This window comes from Athene cunicularia, assembly GCF_003259725.1.
Source record: "Athene cunicularia isolate RWA chromosome 27 unlocalized genomic scaffold, athCun1 chr27_part1, whole genome shotgun sequence".
Classification (NCBI taxonomy): domain Eukaryota; kingdom Metazoa; phylum Chordata; class Aves; order Strigiformes; family Strigidae; genus Athene; species Athene cunicularia.
Genome location: NW_020799138.1, coordinates 2,930,862 through 2,951,886, shown reverse-complemented (window position 1 = coordinate 2,951,886; position 21,025 = coordinate 2,930,862). Strand labels below are relative to the sequence as shown.

General features: G+C 42.4%; 1 protein-coding gene across 5 annotated transcripts in view; it reads left to right on the top strand.

The window, feature by feature from the left end:
* Positions 1-20,749, top strand: part of MAP3K3 (mitogen-activated protein kinase kinase kinase 3) — a 34,780-nt gene extending 14,031 nt beyond the window's left edge. For 3 of the 5 annotated variants that reach the window (XM_026864642.1, XM_026864640.1, XM_026864638.1), the window contains exons 7-16: positions 3,202-3,335; positions 4,025-4,098; positions 5,507-5,574; positions 5,809-5,901; positions 6,734-6,925; positions 8,548-8,696; positions 10,499-10,630; positions 11,351-11,480; positions 13,111-13,288; positions 15,706-17,621. In XM_026864642.1, coding sequence (XP_026720443.1) covers positions 3,202-3,335; positions 4,025-4,098; positions 5,507-5,574; positions 5,809-5,901; positions 6,734-6,925; positions 8,548-8,696; positions 10,499-10,630; positions 11,351-11,480; positions 13,111-13,288; positions 15,706-15,934 — 1,379 coding nt within the window. In that variant the 3' untranslated portion in view covers positions 15,935-17,621. Of the gene's footprint in view, positions 1-3,201; positions 3,336-4,024; positions 4,099-5,506; positions 5,575-5,808; positions 5,902-6,733; positions 6,926-8,547; positions 8,697-10,498; positions 10,631-11,350; positions 11,481-13,110; positions 13,289-15,705; positions 17,622-20,456; positions 20,520-20,656 lie in introns of those variants that run through there. The other 2 variants (XR_003400006.1, XM_026864641.1) reach the window with 2 other exon arrangements.
* Positions 20,750-21,025: the final 276 nt, after the last annotated feature.

The following is a 21,025-nucleotide window of genomic DNA, read 5'->3' as shown; positions in this document are numbered from 1 at the left end:
TGTAATTTTTGTGACTTCTATCTCTGGTAGATTTGTCCGAGTTGGCCCAATATCTGTGTTACAACTCCCTGTATAACTATGCAGTACTATTCAAATCTGTGGTTGATGGATGCTCAAAGCTGTTAACTTTTTATATGAAAAAGTAAAACATCTGAAACTGCTTCGGAGACTCACGGGTCCAAAAAAGAAAAAAATGTCTGTGGTTTAGAATCTGACTCCTTGGTGTGAAACTCAGCAGTGAAAGAGCAGGAAGAAGGTGGGCAATAATTGGGATTTGCAGTATGAAAGGCTAGAGACTCCAGTGTTCTGTGTAAATGATTTTTGCTTTAGAAGTGAGAAAGCTAAATTTTGCTGGAAGCAGCAGCAGAGGATGGCTGTGTTAGTTACAACAGCTATTTCAGGGCTTGTCAGACCTAGTGCTTCTGATGACAGGTGCTGCAAATCATGAGGGTAGTACTAGGAGCTGGGAATGTCAGAGTTGCTTTGTTTCCAATTTCTAAACTAGCTCTCTCTGTGGAAGAGGAGTTCTTCAGTTTCATTAACTGTGTAAACTTGAGGCATAATCATTACAAGGATTTTAGATCAGTATTTGCAATCTAACTATAGTGTCAAATGATAAATCTGATTAAACTAGAATAGACAGTCTCCGTACTGGGGAGTCTAAACTGGGCTCAGATTCATGCTGTTCTGACCAAAGGTAGTTGGGAGAGTAAGCTCAGGGAGGAAGGACTCAGAAGGACTTGAGAACTAGACCAGTAGTTCTCAATACTACACTTGTCTAGCAAACCTGTTTGTATCCTGTCTAGAGTCTGCTGATCCCCTTTTGTACAGTTTGCTTGTATGATGTAGCAAACAAACAAAGAAGGCTGAAAGCTTGTGAGGTACGTGACTGAAACTGGGACAAAAAGAGTTTTCCCATCCTCTCTAGTTAGAAGTTAATGTGGATAAAAAGAGCAACATTCCTTGGTCCTATGAAGAAAGCAGCAGTATCCATGCACGTCTGAACACGACGTTTCTTTTTTTCAGACAAATTCAATGCCAAAGATATTTTATTTAAAAAAAAAAAAATCTTCTCCTTTATTGGCATTCTAAGGTATCCAAATACTGATGCCAAAGCTAACAGACTGTACCGAGTGTCTGTCGTGGGTAAACTGTATAGTAATAAGGGGCCCCTTCTGTATCCCAGTTGTACAGACTCTTTCCTCTTATCCCAGCTTATGGACACTTTCTGATTAGCCTGTCATTCATCAATCAAGAAAGCATTGGTTTTATTTTCTGAACATGTCAAAGTACCAGACTGTTACATTATTAAGAGGTCCAGAAGAGTTCCAGTTCTGTCAGAGGTCTGACAGTAATTTGGCAATAGCTCAGCCTTGAATCAATTTCTTCTTCCTTCTCTTTTCCTATCTTTTGATTTGGAAAAGGAATGTACCCCTGTTTCCTAGTGCTTCGGGCATAGACATTTTCCTATTCATACCACGTCACGCCATGAAGGTTGAAAGCAGCACTCAACAAAAGCTGTTTGCATGCAGGAGATATATCTGTGTAGTTCCTGCCTTCTAAAGTGGATGGGCCTCAAGCTTGCTGTCACCAATTCAGAGGTTTGGAAGTAAAGATAATTTCTATTTAGGAAAAAAAAAAAAAAAAGTTGTTAAGCATTCTGGCAGCACTTGTGTTTTTTCCACTCACTTCCTTTGATATACATTGATTTAGTGCCGACTTCCTTTTCCTGCCCAGTGATGGTGGCCTTTCCACAATAGCAGCTGGGCTGATGCCAGCAGGACTTGGGCTCCCTTTGGCCAGCAGTGCCATTGTATCGGAAAGAGTGAAAGTGTGCTCCGGTGACTCAGTGAAGCCCCAAAGCACGCTCTCTTGTTTATCTCCACACCAGTTGGCTTATAATGTCACGTGAGCCCTGCAGAGCTACTTGGAAAATCAGGTGGTAGCTCTAAGCAATAGATTCTCTTTTTTTTTTTTTTTTTTTTTTTTTTTTTTTTTTTTCATGTAGTTCACCCTCCCCATGCCAGTGTTGGGTTTTTTTTTCCTTACGCAGCCCTCTGAAAGGTGTGTGCACTGGTTTTCAGTTAGCTTCTGCCGATGTTTGCGTCATTCTTTATTACAATAACTTCTGTAAAAAATATTTTCCTTGGGAGAGTATTTGCTGATCTTTACCCATCTTTCATAGCACCTGAGTACACACAGTTAATTAAAGACAGCGTTGTAAAGAGCACGGCTTGAGAGCTGATCTTAAAATGCTGCCTCTGACTTCATGTGTGACCTTGAGTAGATTGGCTGGACCACAGCATTTCTTGGAGCTCACAGTGTGACTTGGTGGGAGTTGCAGGTGGATAGGTCACTGCAAAAAAAAGGATTTTGTATCTTCCTGTTTCTACAGTATCATCTTTGAGATCTGCAAGGAAACAAATAAATTCTAGGGGTGAAGTTTCTCTCAGTAGGTAGCACAACAGAAACTTTTTAGGTCATACCATTAACAGATGAGTAAAATGATTTTCTCATCCTTTGGCCCCTAGACATACTCTCTGTCCATCTAGCTTATTATGTAATTAACAGAGATTGCAGAATTGTTCTCCATGTGTTTTTGCCCAAACCAGTCACACAGTTTCATTTTTCGCACAGTAAACAGAAATTTTGGGGTTATTTGCAAAGGTAACAGTGCTCCCAAGTGATACTGAATTTGCTCAGTGTCAGTATAATTAGCTCAGCTGATGATGATTAGCAGGAATAGTGCTGTCACTCAAGTAAATGATACTAGTTGGCAAACTTATAGTCAAGACAGGAGGTTGGTTGCCCTGACAAGTGTTCTGTTTAGTGGAGATTAGCAGTGAAGTGAAGTTCACCCCAAAGCCAGGGATTCCTGGAGTCCTCTGCTTTCCTTAAGATACTGAAATCATGCTCAGAAGGTTGAGCAGAAGAGGTTAGAAATAGGTGACTGCTCTGTTAGGAGCTTCACCAATAATCTTGTACTGTCTAAAATGACAATACAGGTGCTTGTTGAATGATTTGCTTTTTGACATGGCACCTCCCGATTCTGTTTCTGTCCAGACTGTAAGGTTCACTCCAGAACTGCTGTGATCACAGAGGTCTAGCATTAGAGGTGAATATTTGGATTTTTGTGTACATGGATGTGCAGTCTCATTTCAGTAAGCATAAATATCAAAAATGTCCTTCTTTCTGGCCCAGGTTCCCAGAACACAGGCCGAAGTTCACCACCTCCTGGGTACGTTCCAGAGAGGCAACAGCGCATTGCTCGGCAGGGTTCCTACACCAGCATAAATAGTGAAGGCGAATTCATCCCAGAAACCAATGAACAGTGTGTAAGTATGAGCATTAGGGTGAAAAAAAGAAAGTCCAACTGTGAAGGAACTCACTGCTGCTCTCTGGGCCTTGTTTTTTCACTCCAGAATATCACTAGCTGTCATTTCATTAGCACCTACTAGTACTGCTTTGTTAATTTAAACTACACTTCAGACTTGTTTGTAGATGTGCAAGATCAAAGCCTTTGTAGGACTGCCAGAAGCAGCTGCCATGTGTTTTGGGCATTGTCTCCCCACCTCTGAATGAGCAGTTTTGGTGCACATTACACATGTACGCTCAGGTTTCCTATTACCAGGTTTGTGTGACCCTCTTGCATTTGAAACTGTGCTCTCCATTCAAAAAAGTAGGAAGTAAGGCCAAAGGGCAACTTGCAGGTGGAGGCAGTGATGCAGTAGCACCAGCAGAGACTCTGTTCCTGCAGTCAGTTGGGATCAAAACGCAGCACAGGACTGACTTAAGTTTTCATTTTTCACAGCACAGTTCTCCAACACCTAAAGCAGTGTCTCAAAATTGATGTGTCCTTAACAATTTCTGTGGGAGATAAAGGAACGATGTACATTCTAGATAGCTCTAGACTCCCCTCTTCATCCGGATGTCCTGCAGGCAAGCAGCACTGATCCTCTTGCACGGCGTCTTTTAGGCATTAGACTGAACAGATGTTGCCATGTGATTTTTCTCTGTGTTGCAGATGCTGGACCCTTTAAGCAGTGCTGAAAACTCGGTGTCAGGGAGCTGTCAGTCCTTGGACAGGTCAGCAGACAGGTACAAATGTACAGGCTGGTAGGAACTTATGTGCTCAAATTGAAATGCCAGTTGTACATAAGCTAAAGTCTGTTTTCCATCTCATAAATTTTCTTGGAGAGTAATAGGAAGTCATATCCTACCTATATCCTAATATATTTCTTAGAGAGAATTAACTGTGTCTTAAGGCTGTTTTATTTTTTGGCAAAACCATACACCAACAAACTGGTGCTTCAGTACCTGTATGTTATAAACACAAAGCTCTAAAGCATGCAGTCTGTGTGGAGCCTAGACTCTGAGAACATCTGGCTGCAGGGTATTTAAATCTCTTTTAGACAAGGCTCTACTTGTTCCTATTAAAAAAACCCAAGAAACTATTCTAAGGTTAAAGAAGTATATCTTTACACTAGATTCCTGCGTCCTGCAAGATATAATATTCATTCCAAAGGTAAATAGGGAGGCTCTTCCTTTGGTGAGGATTTTGTTCTAGTCTAGATGCTCTAGATCTTTTTCTTCCCTTGGCTGTAGGTGTTGCTGGAGGTATTGCTGGGCAGCCACAGGTCCCCTTAACTTGAACAACTGTGGCTTCCCAGCACCTGTAATATTGGGCTTCACCATGTTCTTAACATTCCTCCAAGCTGATTTCTGCTAATTTGTTACCTGTCCTTCTCTCCCCTCTCCGTGCCCTAAGTGGAGCAAGGGAGTAAAACAAAAAAAAAAAAGCCTTTCTGGTTATTCCTTGTAGGAGTGAGCATCATGTGGGGAAGCTGTTTTTTGGGTAGTAGGAAAGGAGACTTCTTTGGGAGTCTGAAAGCTTTGTCAGGTTTACTCCATTTACACTGGTTAACAAAAAAAAAAAGTGCTAATAACATGGCTTTGGCACAGATGGAGTTACTGTAATCTTCTAAGAGATGTTAAAGACCTGCCAGACAAGGCAGAGGAGAAACATGATGGCTGTAAGCAATGTTTGTGTTTAGGCTCATCTGCTGCTGGTAGAGAGGAAAGTGCACAGAAGTTTTCATGAGAGGAAGTCTTACCCTTCATGCTAAATCACTGGGGCAGTAGCCCCTGTTCTCTACTGCCCTGTGAGCAGTATGCTGCAAGCAGAACCCTGTTCTGCTCTTAGCCTTGGTTTTAACCTTCCACTACGTGTGACTGAAGGAAGCACTGGGTCTTATTCCACAGACTGGAGAACCGCTGAATAAATGGCACAAACTGAACAGAAAAGCTGACTGTCCACTGGGAGATGGTGTGGTTACTGGGGCTTAGCCTGACTGTAGCTTTGCAGACATAGCGTGAAATTATTGCAGGGACATGGATTTGAGAATCGCTGTTACCAGTGTGCAGATATATTAGCTTCTATTTAAAGTCCTTCTAGGTTTCACTCTAGTAGATAGCAGAACTTACTCTTGCCTTCTTTCTTTAATAGTCCTTCTTTTCGGAAGTCACGGATGTCAAGGGCACAAAGCTTTCCTGATAATAGACAGGAGTTCTCAGGTATGTCTGTGTCCGGTATAAAGATTATTTGATCCAGACATTTTCTGCTGTTTGCTGACTACCCTCCATGCTTGCTGGGATTGTATAAATACAAAAACTGGGGATGTGTTGGTTGAAGAGCTATGAAATCAGTTACTACCTCTTCCTAAAAAACCTGCTGTTACAGGAAAATTCTGTCATTAGAACATAAACTTTTTGAAGAAGCCTCACCTCTCTCTTTGCATCTCATTCCAGACCGTGAGAATCAAATCTACGACAAAGCGGGGAAAGGTGGGACCTACCCTCGGCGCTACAATGTCTCCATGCAGCACAAAGACTACAACGATGGTGAGTTGGTCAGACCTTTGATTCCAGGCTTAAAAAAGAAGGTGAGGCAATGATAACCTCCAGGGTGAGTGTAACTCCTAGTTGAAGAGTCTGGAAATGCCCTGGTCCTTGCAGTTAGTGCTTGAGTTAATTCTGTCATGCACAATGCCACATTTTCATAGCAACCCATGATAGCTGTTTGGAATTCTTTGTTTATTTTACCCTTTTGGGGGGATATCCAGGCTGATCAGTGATGGCTGGGGTTGAGCAGTGGACGTAGTTATTAGCCTTGGCCATATATAGTGGGTTCCTACCTCAGGGATTCATTATGCTTTGCTTATTCACAATGCAAACTTGCTTCTGGGTCTCTTAAATATACCAGTGACATAAAGAATCACATCTCTGCTCATCAGATGGCTTTGTGCAAATTAATTTCTCAAAGTTTCATAAGAGGTCGTAATCTTTGTTTTATGGATTTTATTCGCAAGTCCAGGCACATTATCTAGAAAATCGTTCTATCTGTGTAGTTGTTAACAAGCCTTGGAGCTTGTGTGGTAACCTGTAAATCAGATTTCTGCTTTGGAAGGCAAGCTTAGACCTTGCACTACTGCACTGAGGGCATTACAAAGTATTCTCTCCCTTCTACTTCGAGAGTGATCCAAAGCTGTGCTGAACTCAAGCAGCATCAGCCCTGAACTGTTATATTTTTGCATCTTGTCTGCTTGACAGTAGATTCTACTCCATGAGAACAGATCCGAACACATTTTTTCTCTAGCTTCTCTTTGTTGCTCAACCTCCAACCATTACCTTCCACTTGTCAACATGTTATTTAAATTTTTTTTTTTTTCTGCAGGCCGGAGGACATTTCCTCGGATACGGCGTCATCAGGGGAATCTTTTCACTTTGGTCCCTTCAAGTCGTTCCTTAAGCACCAACGGAGAAAACCTGGGCCTGGCATTGCAGTACCTGGACCCCCGGGGGCGCCTGCGGAGTGCCGACAGCGAAAATGCCCTTGGTGTGCAGGAGAGGAACATTCCCACCAAATGTAAGCAGTCACCCTGGTGATAACTGAGGAAAGGCCTGGGGTTATGGGCAGGAAAGGCTTTTAGAGATGCACTCCAGACCCAATATATTGCCATTCAAAACCACATAATTACATGGCTGTATTTTGAGACCAGTCTGTCTCATCTAAAGACAGGTCCTCTTTTTCTTCTAAGAATATGTAGTCTTGCACTGGGAGCTGGCCTCTCTTTTAGAAAGCATTAGAAATTCAGCTAAGTAGAAAAAAAAACTTGTAACTTGATTGGATCTAGATGATCTACAGGGTTCTTAAAACAGTCAGACAAGCTTGTTTATTTTCCTGGTGCGTTAACATTTGTAGTCAGGCTTGTGGATTACAGTTATTTTACTAGTTAAGGGTTGTATTTATTTCCCTTGCTTCTTAGTAGAAAGATTTAATTCTGTATTAATAGCATTCCAGCTTTGGTTTTTAGGGAACTTTATATTATAAAAAAAGAAATGAAACATAAATCATTACTGATGAACTTCAGATATCCCATCGAGTAATTTAAGGATCAAAATGAAGACATTAATGCAGCATAGTAAGCAACACACTAAAACACCAACTGCCAGTAAATCTGATTAAATTAGACATGGCAAAGCTGATCTCTCAGCTCTTCTGTATTTTCACACTGTCCAGATGGTTGGTTCCTGTCTTTGTTTTTAGAGTTTCTTGTTAAATACAACATAATTGGATGCATTGCACTGCATGAGTCTGGTAGTATCGTGTTCAAAGTTAGAGCTAAAGCACTGGTCTTTGAGTAATATGTTTTGGTATTCAGTCTGTAAAACTGGGCTCAGGTGTTAATCTCAGGGTCAGGAGACTGCTGCTTGTGCAGTGCGCTCGCCAGCGCAGTAGAACAATGAGAACTCATAATTCCCTGCTGACATAACCTCCTGCTGGGGTGTTGGAGGTGGCTGCTTTAGCTGGTTCTATATTTTTATTAGAGTCTGGTTGTTCAGCAGGTAAAGGAGATACCTGCACTGTGCTTACATTATGGCCCCTATCTTACCAGTTTCTAGTAGGGAATTATGACTTCTGATTTTTCTGCTGTAGAGATAGCCTTGTAGTGTAATCCTTCCCTCAGGAGAAGGAACCCCAAACTAACCAATGGTTGGCAGATAACTCTGAATTAATGTCCTTCAGGTTGTCCCAGAATCTTAACAATCATTCCTAGCTGGGTAGGATTGATTTAGCCTGGCTGATCCAGCTTTTCTTCATCTGCTGCATGTGGTAACTACAGATCAAGGCTTGGAAGATGCTGTTTAATTGCTGCGCCACCTCTTAAGATAGTGATGTTGTAGAATCCACTCTGCTGGTTAAATGAAATTTCATTAACCTCACTGAATAACTTGTCTATAATATATCTTTGCAAAATATTTCACTTTAATGGGACACTAGTCAGCAGGTCCTGAGAGTCTGAATGGTTGGATTCTGTTCAGAGTTCTGCCACTAACTCCCTTACACTGGGAGAGTGCCTCGTATCTGTTTCTTCAACTGCAAAATATCTGTTTCAATCCCAGCATGGTGGGGACTGATCTTTGAAAAGATCACCATTGTCTTTAAACAGTATAATGAAAAGAGCAATTGTTTCTGTTCATTTTTAGCTCCGAGTGCTCCAATAAACTGGCGACGAGGAAAACTGCTGGGCCAGGGTGCCTTTGGTCGTGTGTATTTGTGCTATGATGTGGACACGGGCAGAGAGCTTGCAGCTAAGCAAGTTCAGTTTGACCCAGAGAGTCCTGAAACAAGCAAGGTAATTCTCATCACAGCTTCTAAAATGCTTTATGCAGACTTTGAGATCCTGTAAAGTGCCTGTATTTGTCCTTGAAAGCTAGTATCTTCTTTAATTTGTGCTAGGGTTTCAAGTCATATGGAGAGGAGTAAGAATCATTTAAAAATCACTTTTCTGTATTATTAACTTCAGTCTGAAACTAAAATCCATTTTCTGGCTTCATTTTTGGCTCTCCCTTCTCAGCTTTTTGGTTTGTTGCCAGGTTACTTGAGGAATACTAGACTGCCCTGTGTTCCTGGTTAGACATGGATGTGAATGAAACTAAACCCAGAAAGAGTAGAACTTTTTTTTCTTTTTTAAACAAAAAAAGTTGCATGCACTTGGAAAACCCACTTTCTGGCCTTACATGGTAGGTCCTGTATCAAGTGTATTAATTACTGGTTTCTGCTTCTGAATTATCCCTATCCTTAAAACAAATTGAACTGTGGTATGTAAATCAATCAAGAACGGTGACGTGACAACACATTAGAAATAGTGGAGATGGGAAGGGGCACCTTGAAATTATAGGTTAGCACACGATTCCCTGCACAGTGGACGCAGCTGGAATGGCTGTTAGGTTCTTTGCTAGTGTTTTATCAATGTACCAGTTTCCCAATATTGAACAAATTCACTTTGAGCTGGAATAACTGATCTGTGAAGATTTAATTATTCTGATTTTATATGGGATGTTGGTGCCAAGAGAAGTCCTAACTTGGGAAGTTCTAAGTTATACCATGTCTCTGTTGTAAATCAGACAGTAAGTCTGAGCCAAGGAAGAACAGGCTGGAATGCATTTTGAAGGCACTGAAACTCCAAACCTTAAACTATCAGTTGACCTGATTAAGCAGCTTCATCTAGTTCCATGCATTTCTGTGGCAGCCAGGTCCTTGCTCTTGAAGAGCTGCATCCTCTCCCAACATGAGGGAAGTGAACCTGGCACCTTCCAGTGGAGGGAGAGAGTTAAGTGGGACTAATCTGGGGGAAACCATCATTCCTTTTTCCATAAATCCTTGTGCTTCAGTACCTTTGAAGTTCATCCTGTTCATTCCCTGGACTCAGCAAGAACCTGATACTCTTCCTGGGCAACAAACATCTCTGATTCAGGCTGAAATTGTTGGATAGCCTTTTTGCATTTGTGCTATGATACCCTGTTGTCTGTGGCAAGAATAAAGCAGAGAATCAGTTTCGTGTGCATAGCTGCAGATTCTTTGAAGTAAATAAGCAAGGAAGCCGTTTCTGAGGGTGATTCAAGTAAAATCATCAGTGTGACTCAGAACAGGACTGAATGACAGAAGAAGTGTAGGAACTCTTAGTACCTGTAGTCTTGCTCTCTAAGGGGTTGTGGTTCCTACAGAAGGATCCCTAGAAATTCAGTAACTGTATTCAGAACTTTTTCATAATTGAAATTAACACTCACTGCTCTCAGCTTAGTGGTGAGAACTAAGGTTATATGTATTGTGAGTGAGGAGTGCTTTCAACCAACTTCTCTAAAGCCATTCAGCTGACAGAATCCAGACAAGAATTGTGGTACTGAGTCCATATATGATACTGCCTGTGGTTCTAACTATGAAAGCTTCTGCACCAATACAAACCTGCTTATTATACAGTACGGATTAATGTGAAGTGTTGGTCATGTTTGTCTTTCCAAGAAGTAGGTGAACCAGTGCCATGGATTAGACTCCCTCAGTGTAGTAGTGGTCTCATCCTACCAGTGATATGGACAGATTTATTAGGGTGGAATATTTCTTGGGGCTGGATCCTTACTTTCTCCTTCAATATCATAGGAGGTGAGTGCCCTGGAGTGTGAAATTCAGCTGCTGAAGAATCTCCAGCATGAACGTATTGTTCAGTATTATGGCTGCTTACGGGATCGAGCAGAGAAGACCTTAACTATCTTCATGGAGTACATGCCAGGGGTAAGAGCCCACACAAGCAGCGTGGTCACTGATCATAAAGTGAGCGGGGTCGTTTTGTTACTTGATTTATTAGTTGCTGTGATTACCCTAACTATGTAATCTACCTTATACCCTCTTAGGTATGTCCCTTTCTCATACCAGGTTATAATCATAGGATCATATATAATGCCACCAACATTCTTTTTATTTATGCCCAAAATCACCTCTTCAGGTTGGTGTTTTTTTCTTAAGTGTCTTGTACTTGAAACACATTATCTTCATTAGTCACGAAAGCCAGTTCTTTTCTTCAGTCTGAATTTGTTCTACCAGGACTCTGGCCAACCTGTAAATCAGGCTGAGTTAGCAGAGTCATATAGCACAGCAAATTAGGCAAAAACTGACCCAGCGAAAAGGGAGGCTTTTGACCCAGATCAGTCTGCTGAACTATTTTATTACTTGTCTTCACAAACAGTGGTACCAGCACAGCTCAGGGATGGAGGAAGCAGCCAGAACCTCCTTAAGCTATTTTTGCCATAAAGCATGCCCTTGCTTTTCTTAAAAGGGGCTTCTTAGGGCAAGATGCTCCAAGAGCCTCACAAAAAGGCTGTAGAAGAGGCCAGAATTCATCACCGTGACAGTTGGGTGTATAACAAGAGTCACAGCTCGTGGGAATTGAATGAAGGCTGCAAGATTTGTGGTTTATCATTCTTTGCCAATCTCTTCTGTTTGCTCTTGGTGCAGGGGTCAGTGAAAGACCAGCTGAAGGCGTATGGTGCTCTCACGGAAAATGTAACCCGGAAATACACTCGCCAGATTCTCGAGGGAGTCTCGTACCTTCACAGCAACATGATTGTGCACAGGGACATAAAGGGTGAGATCAGCTGGTGATTTTTATATATACCATGTGCTAAAGGAACTCTGGAAAAAAGAAACCAAGTGTTAAGATTTCAGTATCCTGGCCGTGGCTTCTGAACATTGCTTTGCTCAGTTCTTAAGACTTTTTGGTGTTATATCCATGTGCAGGGCTTAGGGAAGGTCGTGTTCTGAGCTGGGTAAGGGAAGTTGGGCTGTTCTCTCTACAGGACCTCAGAGCCTGGCAGTTGGTTATAGTAAGGAAGACTGAAAGTCTGTCATTCTTAGAAACACTTCTCTGTAACTCCTCATCTTTCTCTCACACCCCAGCAAAATGGGACTGAGTTGCCACCTGGCTTTCACCATACCCCTAAGGCATGGGCATTTTCCTGTGGATTTCCTTCTGATTTCCTCTCTGCTTGGCCAAAGTACTATTTCTCAGGTGGTAGGCATACTGATTCCCATAAGAGCTCCATGCCTGCTCTTGACAGTCCTGCTTACCTCAGGCTCTTGTGACTGTCCTGCGTCCTCTTCATAAGAAACCTCCAGGCTTCCATGTAGAGCCTCTGTGATTAGTGTTTCCCAATATAACCCCATGGAGCCAGCCAGTCTCCCTAAGAGTTAATGTCAACAGATGTGGCAGACACCACACAAATTTTTCTGTGCTCTAGAGGGACCAGGAGGCTTGCTTGCTGCAGGAAAAATACCGTCTTGTTCCTGCCTATAAATCTTCATTGCATCCCCTCTAGGCTGGCAAAGGGAAATGAGCTGCTGATTCTTGAATAATACCTTGTATACTGCTCATGTGGTGCTCTTTACCAAACTATTTCCTACCTGGTAGGTTATTCATTAGTTTGCACCTATCTAAGGCAAACTGTTAACTTGCCTCCAGGGTGCTGGATGGACAGACTTGTTATTTTGAATTCAGCTCTTCCAGTGGGGAAGTGAAGTGATAAGTGATAAATTTCTCTCCCAGCACAAGTGCTTTTTATCTGAGTGTGGAAGGATTTCACATAGGCATGTACCAGATAATGGCAACACAGGGTTCTTGATCTCGTTGCAGCTTTGAAGGAAGAATTGGGTTTGGTGTCTAAGCCTTCGTTCGTGTCCACATACAAGCTAAGCTCTTAAGTTTGCTTTTTTCCCTGGTGCTTCGTGTGCAGGGACCTCTGACCAAGTAAAGTGGAGATTGACTTGTTTATTGTAGGAGTTCAAAGTGGTTTAATTAGCTACATCTGTTACCCAGCTGACCAGAAAGCAATGGTTATACTCACCAAAGCAGCATCCCAATAAAATCCTTTTCCACACAGCTATGTACTATCTAAGCCATTGGCCTGGGGGCCCTGCATAGGCTGAGCTGTTTACAGGCAGTGTAACAATGACAGTGCTGACTCAGCTCTCATTTCCCTTCCCCCTTCACTTCCTTGTGTTTTTCCCCTGAAGTTTTTCCCATTTGCAGCCATTAGCAATTGGCTTGTCTACAGCCTGAATTATAGAAATGATGTTGAGCAGGTCACCTGAGGCTTAATGGGGAGAAAGCCATACCATGAGCATGGGTATTTCTGGGTTGGATATCAGCTCTGTAGGCTGTGGATCCAACAGCTGGATTGCATGAAAACAGCTGTCTCCATTCTTTGTTTTTTGTCCAGGAGCCAATATTCTCCGTGACTCTGCTGGGAATGTGAAGCTTGGGGACTTTGGGGCCAGCAAACGGCTGCAGACAATCTGTATGTCTGGAACAGGCATCCGCTCTGTCACTGGCACGCCATATTGGATGAGCCCGGAGGTGATCAGCGGAGAAGGCTATGGGAGAAAAGCAGACGTATGGTGAGGCTTTAACTTTCTGTCCATAGATCAATTTACAGCTTTGCTGGAGCAAGATAAGACACATACATGGTTGTCTGTATATCAAAATTCAGATTTTTGTCTGGATCAAAAGTTTAAGGCGAACTGAAGCAGTTGATTTGAACTTAAGACATGACCTGCTGCAGGCTGTGCTTTACAGTGTCAACACACAACCGCTTGTTTAGTTTTTCGGGAACAATTTCCACTTGTTCCTCTCTCGAACTGATAGCTGATTTTTCTGTTTTGAGTGGTGTGAGGTTTCCATCCTTCTTCTGTCCCTCATAAGAGAGGCTGAAGGTTGTTTAGGGAGAGTCCATTTGTTTGGTTATAAAATGAGAGGTATGCTTATAACACACTGGAAATGAAAGGAATAGAATTTGAGCTTTAAAGGAAAGATGCCCAAACCTGGAATAACACAAAAGATACAGGTCAAATCAGAGGTGATCTGAAGTATGCATGAATGGAAACTGTAGCCATGCTATTATTGGCATAGCCAAAAAACAGCCTCTATCGAAAGGAAAGAGCAAAATGGTCCTGTGTCAAAATGTTTGTTTTGGAGGCCTTAAAAAGGTGAGGTTATAAAACTAAACTCAGTGACAGCGACAAAAGGTATGTTTGTCTCTCCACAGTAAAGCAAAGCCTGTGCTATTTCCTGTACAAGCAGTGAGTAGAAACATAGCTAAAATGTGTCTCATATGCAAAGAGTTAAGTTCTGCAGACTCTCCCAGTTGGGATGCTTGGGGAGAGGATGGAGCACGTGCCCTTCCCCCTTGGTTGATGCAGTTGTGGATTTCCTCTTGGTGCTGACATCGGTCCATTTCCATCAAAGAGACGCTGCTGTTGGCTGGGCTCCAGTTCCTACAATCCCGATCATTATTTAGGGGGGTCAGAATTTTCCAGTGCAGCGTTAGTCCCAGGGTGGATGCGTATGGCCGAGAGGCTCAAAGACGTAACAAATCTAGCCACCTGGCTTTCCGCCACTGCTGCGGGCCCCTCTCCAATTTTCTTTTTCCTAAATAGCAGAATATGTGAGCTATTTGTTATTGCTGGAGTGACTTGACATGAAAAACATTCCTGCTGTTTGCTGAATATCTTAAAGAAACCGGATCTGCTTAAACGGTATAAATCAGTCTAAACAATAATATATCCCTGCTTGCTCTTGAGCAAACCCCCAGCACTTCAGCACACATGGTTTGCATTTTCTGTACTCTCTTCTAGTAAGTCTTAAATGGCTGGAAACCAGTGTAAAATTTTCACGTTGGATTTTAAACCTTGTCAAGAAGTCATTTCTTGCATATTCACTGGATTTAATTCCTTTCCTTCCTTGTCTTGGCAATTGATGCAAGTCTGCCTCTGAAAATGTCTTTTCTTTGCTCTTCACTTCAAAAGAGGGTTTAGTTTAAAGGTAGACGAGGCAGTTTTGCCTTTTTAATGGAACGATGTGATCAAAACACAGGACTGTATATTAGAAGTTCACTAACTGCTTTTGCTTAATCTATGGCCCGGAGGAAGCAATTAATCCTTTTTGAACAAAAAACAATCACTGCAGTACCACAGAAACCCATCTTCCCTGTGAAAGTATTGGTGTCACGTTTGCTTCAGAAAGGTGGCTCAGCCATGTCCCTCCCCGTAATCACATTCTTGCCTTGAAGTAGCTGCAGAGCCCCATTAACTTTACTAGGAGTTTTGCCTTAACGTAATGATGCATCTGCCCTACTGGCGTTTTAATTTACTGTCTTCTCAGTTTGGAGCTGTTAAGAATTTAATTATTTTTTGACTGCCTACGATGGTTGGTTTCTTGTGAAGTGGAGCTATTAGGGCTTTTTTTTCCTCACATGGGCATTCTGAGGCTGTGCACTGAAAAGGGATTTTGCTGAAATGGCTTTGTGGGGTCAACCAGCTCTTGACTCACCGGACCTTGATTAAAAATTATGTTTTCTACCTTGCAACTCAGCGAGTGCCTTTGAGATATTAACAGTAACAGCAACACCCGAAGTACCACTGAGGTTGAACGGTGCCTTTAGGGACATCTCGTGTGCACCTCTTGTTCCGGTTGTTAATGCAAATGTTTACTGAGAGCAGAGTTCGAGCGAAGGAGAGCTGGACAGATGGCACTTCACAGTTCTCGGTGCAGTGAGAACCACGGTGGCAACCAGCCTCCCTGTCTCAGCACTTCACTGCTAGCCCGACAGTAGTAACAGCAGCGACGCTGGCAGGTCTGGCTCAGGATCTGTGCACGCATGGGGTTTGCTGAGCACAAAGCCATTTTACAGCTGTTTTCAGAGCAGAGCTGTACCTTGATGTTGGCTGCTTGGAAGTTTTCTCTGAACACTGTGCATTATTGTGTGAGTCAATTCTCACTTTTTTGGTTTTTTTTATTTTCCTGTCTGCTCTTCCAGGAGCCTCGGTTGTACTGTTGTGGAAATGCTGACAGAGAAACCACCCTGGGCAGAGTACGAAGCCATGGCAGCCATTTTCAAAATCGCCACCCAACCAACCAACCCCCAGCTCCCCTCCCACATATCAGAACATTGCCGGGACTTTCTAAAGCAGATCTTTGTGGAAGCCAGACACAGACCCTCTGCTGAAGAGCTGCTCAGACATCAGTTTGCACAGCTCCCGTACTGAATTACCTCCCTTGCTAGCAGCTCCTGCTGGGCTTTCAGTGCCCCGTCTGGTCCAGTTGCAACTGCCCGTTGTGGTGCTGCATCTTCAAAATGCCAACTCAGCTGTCCTAGTCCTTTGGGGAAATTGCCAAGGAACCTAGGGTCTACTATTGTGCCTGATACCTTTGTTTGCTGGACTAAAGTTTATTCTACCGACAGCTGTCCAAACAGAGCTGCATTTTTGCCCTAGTTACCTTGATGTGAAATTGCAGCTGGCTGCATGCTTTCTGCAGGCCCAAGAATGGGAATGTAAGAAGTGTCTCACTGGTTGAACATAGAAGAAATCTGAACCAAAGTGGGAACTGGAAGAGCTACACTCTTCAGAACAGAAATGTGCAACAGCCATCCAGACCAGCTCTCTACGTGTGGGTCACTTTTCCAGACTGCTAGGGCTTTAGAGGCATCTATATTACAAGAATCCAGCAAAAAGCCATGTGTCATTGAGCATGCGCTCGCTATATAATTATATATTTTTCTCCTTAAGTATTCAGCATCTGAAGGTGTTCAGAAAATATTGATTCAAAAGTATGTGAATAGTGTTATTTTATAATGAAACCATGGATTTTGGGGTGGGGGTGAGGGAAGTCTTTCTAGCTAAATGTCAGGATAATCAAAAGTTTCAGCAGAATGCAATCACTCCAGGGCCGAAGATTAGGGCTCTCCCACTGATGTTAGAAAATCCAGAGCTTGATTTCCAAGGCTTGATCTGTCCTAGCACTAAGACAGTGTTGGTTAGTTTATGTCCTCATAGCCAGCAAATCTGTGCTCCTGCTTCATCTCCCTGGGACTGCTGAGTCTAAATGAAAACCCATCTGGAAGGGAGTTCTGCGGAACAGCTTTCTGTTGCACCTGTCTTTTTGGCTGGTAACCTCTTACTATCCCTTAAACCAAAGATAGTTCATCTGCTGCCCAGGAGTTTACTTCAGGAAAAGCTTATGTGTTTCTCTGAGGACCTGGCCTAATGGAAAATTGAGGTTTTCATGGGGAGAATTTGCTGGACACTAGTTGTGCACCGTGAGGTAGAATCAAGCTCAACCCTTCAATGTGTGTGTTTTGTTTTACAGGTGTGCACGTATTCATTTAAGATTTCCATAAAATGTTATGGCCCTATTCAAATAAGCTTTTGTACTAGTTAAGTCAAACAGTGAACCAGAGAGAACATTTGTAATGCTAGCACATTTTTAAAATTAACTGGAGATCCCCATGTAGGTACCAGCAAAATGTATCCAAGGGACTTTGCATTTGAAAGGTACCACATCTCTGAGAGCTGAGTTCCTGATGGCTTACCAGCCTCAAATACTGTATGCTGATTTGGGCACTAATAGTTCTTACTTCACTCGTAAAAGAGCAGCGGTTTTTAAGTGCTGGGGATTCATGGAGTAAAACTTATCTGTGTGAAATGAAACTGCAAATGTATAATTGGTTAAAATACCGCTTTTTAGAGCAGTGCTAAGGGTGTTCTGCTCTTGTGTTGGAAACCATATTAAGGCTCCACATACCTCCACTCTTCTCCCCCATAAAAACTTGAAAATTGCTTTCATAATGCAGTAAAATTAACTGGTTTTAAGTGACTGCTAATAGGATAAGGCAAGTTTTAATGAAACCAAGCTCCTTGAACACATGATAAATACTGTGTTGAATTAAAAGAAAAAAGAGCCCTAAAAAAACCCCAAACACCCAAAAGCCCTGAAAGGGTTTAACAATCTGAAGTGTTTTTTCTGTGCCAAGCTCAGAGCAATGTGTAATCGGTGAAAGCAAGCTAGTGTTGGTTTCACTTTTAGGCTCTCCCGCACTACTACAAGGATGCACTGTTTAGGTTGCAGGCACTTAGGGGGGTTATCTCTTATGAAAGCCCTTGTTCCATAATTTATTTAATTCTAGTGAGAGCACTTCTATTGATCTTTTCCAAACCTGAAACTTGACTCCAAATTGTTAAGACACGTGGCCTGGTTTTTGGCCTGTGCTTCACTGTTGCTTGCACCGAAGGGAAGCAAGGACGTGACACTTCTACTCTGTTTTAGGGAGCATTTTACGCCACTTTTCCATGGTGTAAATGGCTTTGTATGCTGCAGAGGAATGTGAAATCATTCCTGTAGTCTTGATGACAGAAGTAGGGTGGTCAGCACTCCTGTGGGGCCCAGTAGCACTCTTCAGGCCTTGCAGCTAGCACCTAAATATACCAAAGATTGGAATCTTTTATTCATCACACTTTACCTTGCAGATGTACAGCAGCAATCAAGAGTGCAGTGATCCTGTCTGCAGAGGTTTCTCTCTACCCTTGGCTTGTCCTCACCAAATTGAGACCTCCTTCCGTGGTCTTTCCTTGCTATCCCACACGTTGTGTTTCGGGAGAGAATAGGGCATGAGGAAACGGTGTAACTTTTAATGTTTCAAAGCAACTAAATCCTCAGGATCTGTTGTGGCTTTTACCTCATATACATCATGGAAGGCTGTTACAGAGCAGAGCAAAGAGCATCACGGACTGATGGGCTCAGTCCTCTCCCCGCCAGAGCTTCTGGTCCTTCCCACCACCTATGCTGAAATGTGCCTACTCTGTGTATACACTTGTATTCCAGTCTGTATTAATGAAAGTAAATAGCAATTGTACAGTGACAGAGAGCATGGGGTGCCAGCTTGGACTTCTTATATTCCAGTACCTGACCCAATGCCACCCGTTTGGCACAGGAACAAGCCAAAGCATTACTTGTATGTTTGGAGATGCACTTTTATGAATGTAGTTTATATCGCTCTTTTTTAGCTCTTTTTACATCATGTAAACAGTGATGCCTCATACTTTTTTTTTTTATTTATATCGTAAAAGATCATATTTGGTGATTTTTATATATATCGACTCGACTGTTACGGGGTAGGGGGGAGGATGGGAAATAAATTTGACGCCTTTATGAATTTAAAAAGGAAAAAAAGCAGCTGGTTTTGCAGAGAATTTGCTGATGGTTTATAATGAGTAGAGCCAAGCCAAAATGTGTTCTTTGTTTCCTCACAGCCCTCTTGATTATGGAAAAGGAAGATCTGGATTCCCAAGTCCACTGCTGCGGTGAATAAGTTTGGGGCCGATACTTATACTACAGTCTCTTAACATGGCCCTGGCAGCAAAAAAGTTTCAAGTGGACATAAATGTAATTATACTTCTAAATTGAATTACAGCTGGCCTCTTTGTCCTGGCAGAATTGGAAAAAAAATGGGGATAAACTCATTTAGGGGAGAGTGGAGGAGGGAGTGCCAGGCTAACAATAAGCTATTGTGTCCATTCCAAATGTCATGTTGTGTTTTCTGCTGTTCCTTCCAGGGAGGGATATATAGTGAATATTGAGTATTGGGATCCTTGATGGAAGGTGCTGCAGAAATTGAGAATATTCTGTTTGAAGAAAAATACCTTATGGGAGTTCCTATAAGCCGGAAACAGCAGGAAGAAATCTGATATTCCCATCAGAGAACTTGGGGGAATGGGGGATTTGGCTGTCCCTGAGCTTGTTAGGAAACAAACTCTTGGCATTTTGGTCTTGGTGTGACGATTCTGTGCATTCCAGGTTATTTGCTTGTTCTCCAGTAAATCTGATCTTTGCCTATTCTAGTGGCGGTAGGTTGCAGCAATTTGGATTTTCTGTTTTCATATTTTTGGAATAGTATTCCAAAGGACTTGAAGATGCTCCAAACAGTTCCCATTGCCATTAGTTACAAAACCAAATAGCCCAAGAGGGAAATTGGTACCTGCTCAGGTGACACATGTTATTTCCATGTGCCAGTGAGCCAGGATAACTTGTGAAACCTTAGTAAATACATACATCCTTGCTGTACACATTTTCTCTGGTAGGCAAAAGTCAGATACTTAGAGCTGTACAGGGAGGCTGAATGAGAGCACAGTAATTGGTGTTTAAGTTAATAGCTGCTGAATGGAAAGGTTTCATATATTTGAATATGTACAGTCCTGTGGCTGTCACCTTGGTACCTTCCCTTGGAGCTGGGAGTGTTCAGTCTGTCTTTCATTTTCAGAAAAAAAAGAGGTGTCCTCTGTGGTTTAATAGTGTTTGGGCTTCAGATCTTTAAACCCCAGCCTTGTTTAGGTGCAAATCTCACTGAGCAGCTCTGAATCTCCCAGTTAGAAAAGGTAAATGTGCCTAGGGGGCAGTTCAGAAATGAGGAAATGGACTTTATTGTCTGTCAATACCTGTCTGAAAGAAACTGTGCAGAGCAGGGAGAAGTTGCTTTAACCTGGATTGTGCAGAAGACCTTGAACCAGTAGTCTATATATACCGACCGGGGGCTTGCAGTGCAAAGCCAGGCCAATGTATCGTTTTATTTACAATAAAATTATCATTTATATGAAAGCCTTTTTGGTGGTTGTTTGCAATACAGTGTTTCTTACTTCCTGGGTAAGTGGTACCTCAGGATAAGTGAGTAAGACAATTAACTAGTTTTCCTTCTAACCAAGGACCTTAACTGAAGGAGGAAATTTTTCCTTTCAGGGATTTATTCTTTGGGACAGATGGAGAAGTGTCCTATTTGTGAAGCATTGCTTCTTAGGTCAGGTAAGTGTGTGTCCTCTACAAGGCTGCCTCTGAGGAAGGTCACGTTCATCCATTTTCACTCTTCAGAGAGAGGTAGAATGGCTCTGTCCTTCTTGTTAGTGTGTAAAAAATAGCAACATCTTCATTTTACCTTGCAGGAGAGTAGCTGGACTGGTTTATTGGCTCTTCATGTGGAGATTGTACTGATGGAGAGCAGGAGCTGAGGTTTGCATTTGGATTTTGCTGTGGTGAGTTCTTTACTCCAGGCCTTGGTCTGTAAATGTTCTTGATTCATCAAGGTGGATTAATGGGGTAGATCTTCATCAAGTGGGGAAAAGGCAGCTGGTAACGAGACCAGGAGGAGATGGGTAGTATGATAATGTCTGATTCCCTACTGTGTTTTGCTTTAGCTGGGAACTGTCTAGGAAATACCCCAGAGTAGCTTGCTATGTGGGGAACTTCCACTCTAGCTGGTGTAGCTCAGGTTCCTTGAAAATATATTTAAATAACTGGTAACAGTTGAAGGC